The sequence below is a fragment of the Parasteatoda tepidariorum genome, chromosome 2 (genome assembly GCF_043381705.1).
Source record: "Parasteatoda tepidariorum isolate YZ-2023 chromosome 2, CAS_Ptep_4.0, whole genome shotgun sequence".
In the NCBI taxonomy this organism is placed as follows: domain Eukaryota; kingdom Metazoa; phylum Arthropoda; class Arachnida; order Araneae; family Theridiidae; genus Parasteatoda; species Parasteatoda tepidariorum.
Genome location: NC_092205.1, coordinates 31,899,741 through 31,905,412, shown reverse-complemented (window position 1 = coordinate 31,905,412; position 5,672 = coordinate 31,899,741). Strand labels below are relative to the sequence as shown.

At 30.2% G+C, this 5,672-nt stretch overlaps 1 protein-coding gene across 2 annotated transcripts in view; it reads right to left on the bottom strand.

The window, feature by feature from the left end:
* Positions 1-5,020, bottom strand: part of LOC107436937 (somatostatin receptor type 5-like) — a 67,143-nt gene extending 62,123 nt beyond the window's left edge. For both annotated transcript variants that reach the window (XM_071177428.1, XM_071177429.1), the window contains exon 1: positions 4,826-5,020. In XM_071177428.1, coding sequence (XP_071033529.1) covers positions 4,826-4,882 — 57 coding nt within the window. In that variant the 5' untranslated portion in view covers positions 4,883-5,020. The remainder of the gene's footprint in view (positions 1-4,825) is intronic.
* Between the last annotated feature and the right edge of the window lie 652 nt (positions 5,021-5,672).

The window sequence follows — 5,672 nt, the reverse complement described above, 5'->3', positions numbered from 1 at the left end:
TTGTTTATATTTATAGATATATACACTTCTCACGGTCTCCTTATTGTGCATATGAATTTGCATTTGTCAAACATTTCCGAGGCTTATTTAACAAAATTTATTTTGTCATTTCAAAAGATATGAAAATTAAAAAATAAGATTTTGACTTATTTTAGTCAGTTTTTGACTATTCATTACATAATATTTCTAATTACATTTTTGGCATTTGTATACTTTGGCTATTCATTACATAATATTCCAGTATGATACTGGTTCCAGTATCATACTGGAATCAATTTGATACTGGTTTATGAAACACTGGTTCCGGTATGATACTGGTTCCAGTATCATACTGGGATCAATTTGATACTGGTTTATGAAACACCAATTCCGGTATGATACTGGTTCCAGTATCATACTGGGATTAATTTGNATTACATAATATTCCAGTATGATACTGGAACCAGTATCATACTGGAATCAATTTGATACTGGTTTATGAAACACCGGTTCCGGTATGATACTGGTTCCAGTATCATACTGGGATCAATTTGATACTGGTTTATGAAACACCAATTCCGGTATGATACTGGTTTATGAAACACCGGTTCCGGTATGATACTGGTTCCAGTATCATACTGGGATTAATTTGATACTGGTTTATGAAACACCGATTCCGGTATGATACTGGTTCCAGTATCATACTGGGATCAATTTGATACCGGTTTATGAAACACCTTTTCCGGTATGGTACTGGGACTGGTATTATACTGGATCCAGTATCATACCGGAACCGGTGTTTCATAAGCCGGTATAAAATTTTTTGTACTGGGAATTTTTTCCAATAGGGTAGGGGCATAGGCACGGGGTCAAATGCGTGTGTGCGCGTATGTGTGCAATAGTGCAGGAGTTGTAAGGATTTCATGTCAAAAAAATAATATTTTGAAATATTAATAATGAAAAATAAACAGGTACATTTCTTACTTGTACTTATTAACGCATTTTACATTGTTATATAAAAAAAGTAAGATTTGTTTCTTACGTATTTTTTCGCGTTGAATCGAATGAGACTATACATAAGTTAAAAGGTTTTATATGCAAAATGTATTATTTTTTATCTGTATTTATGTAATAGTTTAGAAGTTATAAGGGTTTAATATCAAAAAAGTAATATTTTGAAATAGTAATAGTAAAAAGTAAACCGTAACAAGTAAATTTTTTTACTTGCACTTATTAACGCATTTTACATTGTTATATAAAAAAAGTAAGATTTGTTTCTTACGTATTTTTTCATGTTGAATCGAATGAGACTATACATAAGTTAAAAGGTTTTATATGTAAAATGTATTATTTTTAATCTGTATTTATGTAATAGTTTAGAAGTTATAAGGGTTTAATATCAAAAAAGTAATATTTTGAAATAGTAATAATAAAAAGCAAACCGCAACGAGTACATTTTTTTTATTTATACTTATTAACGCATTTGTTATAAAAAAATGAAAATAAAAATATTATCTTTAAAAACCACGTTTTTGTAGTGGGAAATAATAAGTAAAAAACAAAAATTTGACGAAAAACGTGGAAAAGAAACGTGGAAACGAAAAAATTCGAAAAACGTGGGGCGCATGAATTGCATAACAGTAACAGTATGTGTGCTCATGAGAATATGTGTATGTACATCTGTAATTGCATCTGTAATTGCATCTGAATGTGCATGTGTATGAGTAAGAAAATGTGTATATGCATGTGTATATGTACTATTATGTATTTCATGCACCCCTCGTTTTTCGCTTTTCAAATTTTTGTTTTCCAATTATTATTCTCCACTACAAAAACGTGGTTTTTAAAAATATTATTATTATTATTTTTGTACTTACTTCCAAAATCTCAATTTTTCACTCACTGTACACAAAACCTTTCAACTGACATATGACACTAATTTGAAATAATCAAATCGACAACAAAAGACAATCGCGAAAATATTAATTTTTCTTTAATTTTAATTTTATTTTACTTTGTATGTCTTTTTTCTCTTCATTTTCATGCATTGTCATCCAATTCTGAACTATGTGCCAAATTTGAAGTCTGTAGCTAGTCGGGAAGTTAGTTTAAAATCGATTACAAAATTCCAGCCGAACAGACATACACGAAGGCAAGTTGATATAAACGTGGTAAAAAAGGTAAGATTTGTTTCTTACGGGTTTTTTCACGTTGAATCAAATGAGACTACACATAATTTAATGGTTTATATTTGAAAAAAGTACTATATTTTTGATACATATATACTACTAATAGTACAGTGTGCAAAATAAAAAACGGAACTCCCCTAGAAGCATTTGATTTCGGATAATCGGACTTTTATATAAAGTACTCAATCGTAATGATTCGAGAGACTGACCTCAAATATGCTAATTAATTAGTGCTGATACTGTTTTAAATTATGAAATCAGACATAAAAACGTACTTTCTCTGAATAAACATACATTTTCCTTGTACGGATTCGGATTCCTGACTTTCAAGATTTGAGTTTGTAGCCGCAATCTGAAAAATATGGATGTAGTAGTTTGTCAGGAGAGAGGTTGAAAGTTTGGATTCCTTAATGTTAATTTTACTTTTATATTATTTCGCAATGTTTCAAAAGTTTTTTTAAGCTATTGAAGAAATTTTTCACACAATTATAAAATTCATGATAATTGTGTACAAATAATAATTTTCAGTAATTATTTACTATTTTTTAATATTTCATTAATCAATGGTTAACAAATTTTTTGAAGAAGAAGGTTTACAATTGTTTATATTATTTTAAAAAATGTAATTTTGTATGACAAAATACAAAATTCGATCAAAATTAGTCGAATAGTTCTCGAAAATTCAAGTTTTATATGTTCAGCTTTCTTAAAATTTGACAACTCATAAGCTATTTCAATGTTCGTGTTTGAATTTTGTCATTTAAAATTACATTCGTTAGAATGATATTATCAATTGTATACCTTACTATAAATAATTTTTCAGCCATTATTAATTAAAGTATTAAAAATCACAAATAACTATTAAAAATTATTTTTTATACTAATTTCTGATTTATATGGTACAAAGGTACAATTTGTAAAATATGGTTCCAGAAGCTTAGTCAGGAGATTGGTAATTTTAATTTCCTTTTTTACTTATTCCGCTATATCTTAAAAACTTTTTAGCGAATAGAATGGATGTAATTATATGCCATTGATGCTGCCACTACTTAAACCTTCCTATCTTGCTCAAGACTGGGATATACAGCTATTGTGGTTAGAGCATCCTACTTCGAATCTGGAGGTCCATGGTTCGAATACTGCTAGGTGATAATGAATATTTCGCTCACACATTTCCACCTCCGGTTACCTTTTTAGACAATGCATTTGCTCAAAATTTAATATATGATGTTTCAATTTTGAATACATGGAGTTTTTAAATTTGACTATTATTTATTTCGAAGCAATTTTGACACATTTTTGTTTAAATTTAAGAAATCCTTTTTTAAAGTATATAATAAGGCAGTTTACGATAATACAGTAATATTTTACAATATACAATGACCGTTAAGAATGGGTTGTGCAGGGATGTCATATCTCCTCCAGTTTTTCCAGGTAATAACCGTAAATTTGAAATTCATACAGCAATAAGGCTATAAGGTTATAACTCTTACAAAAGGCTTAAAAAATTTAAAATAAAGCAGTAAGCAAGCAAAAGTTAATTTTAATTATTGTTGTTGTATTTGTAGTTCATTTATGTAGCACTAGAGCTGCACAATGGGCTATTGTCGACTGTCTGGGAAACATCCTTGAGGCTGATCTGAAGACATGCCATCACAATTTTGATCCTCTGCAAGGGGGGGGGCACCCCTGCTTCGGTAGCCTGACGACCTGCACGCGAAGTCGAGCACCTTACGGTAGAACAGTTTAACTATGACCCATACCGAACACCCTCGGTCCCTACGCAGACCAAGTGGTCACCCACCAGCACACTGACAGCAGCTAGTGATGCTTAACTTCGGTGATATGCTGGGGACCGTGTATTAACGATCGAACCACTGCGAAATCATTTTTAATTATCAATTAAATATTTAAAATAAGTCTACAGATTGATTTTAACTCTTTAAAGTAAATAATTGTTTGTTTCATTATGCTATTCTTTTGTTCTTCGAAGGCATCATAATGCTAAATTATTCATTCATTTACTACTTTAAAATGTATTATTGTGTATTATATATTAGATCTATATTTTACTCCTGATATATTCTAAGAAGTCCATAGTAGTAAAAATATTTGTTCTGGAAAAAATAAATCATTGAAAATAACAGTCATTGATTTTCAAAAACACGTTATCCATAGTTGCAGTTAAGTTCAGAGTTTAATTTTAATAAAGGTTCGATTTTTTGTTCTCTTTTTGTATCCTTCAAAAGCGCGCTATTAACACATATTTTTTTTTTAATTTAATACACGTAGTACCGAAAAACAAAATCCTAATTATCCTACGATACTCATTTTTGGCAAATTTAATTTAAAATCCTTCCAAAAAGTGTCAGGACTGAAAGTTTAAACATGAATAAGAGGTAAGAAACCACTGTCACTAATACAATATGAGTTAAATCTTATTAATTGTTTTGAATTTTGGCTAAACGATTATAAATTTCAACAAGCTTGAAATTCTGCGCATTTAGTAAAGTGGAGCAGATGGTCGCCAAAAGTGTCTAGTATTTTAAAGCTTCAAGGTCAGCTTCCTCTTTTTTTAAAAAAAAATAAAATAAGCTATCAAATAAATTATTTAAAGAACATTTTTTGAATTACTTATTTATTAAAAAACAATTTACCTGTAGATCACTCCATGATATGCACGTGACATAATCCGTCCAATTCCAGCTCGACATAATAGACCTTGAATTCGTTATTCAAAAAAATCGTATTAATTCTAAAGAATTTCGCCAACTTTCATCTTGGCTGAAAATGGAAACACTTTCTCCACGGTGTCACCTCTTTGTCTGGTGAGAGAAGCGTCAAGATGCTTCCCTGGAGTACCAAGAGCAAATGATCCGTGCGAAGAGTGGGAGGAGCTAGATGAGATTCGCGATCCTCTCTTCGTGTTTTCTCTTTCATCCCGTTGTTGACCAAGTGTCGTCGTGGTTCGCGATCGAATTGTCAAAATGACACCAAGTATATATCACAATTTCTGAATGATTTCTTTAAAGGGTCTTCTTCAGATAGAAAAAGGATTCTATTTTCACCATTTTTACCCTACGGAGAATCATGTGAATGTAGTTTTTCCAACTAATCAATACTTTTGCATACTTTTTGCTTCGTTATAATAAATAAAGGTCTTTTATAGATTCTAATATTTGAATTTTTAGGTTATAATTATTTTTAAAATATTAATAAAGTTGCTAGCCGCCTTTGACGATCCCATAGGTCACCTTTTAAAATTATCTTTTACAACATATAATTTTTAATGGTAACTAAGCTAATTACGTGACACAACTGTATTCAAATATTCTAATTCTTCCACCCCTTCTCTAATTCGAACATCTTAAATAGTTTTAAACTCTATTAAAATTTGAAATTTGCAAAATAAATTGCATCTCTTTGTACACACTCTCAGAAAATTAAGGGTGAACAATTGTATCGTTACCTAAACCATAATATCATGAATGCACACATTTTGCA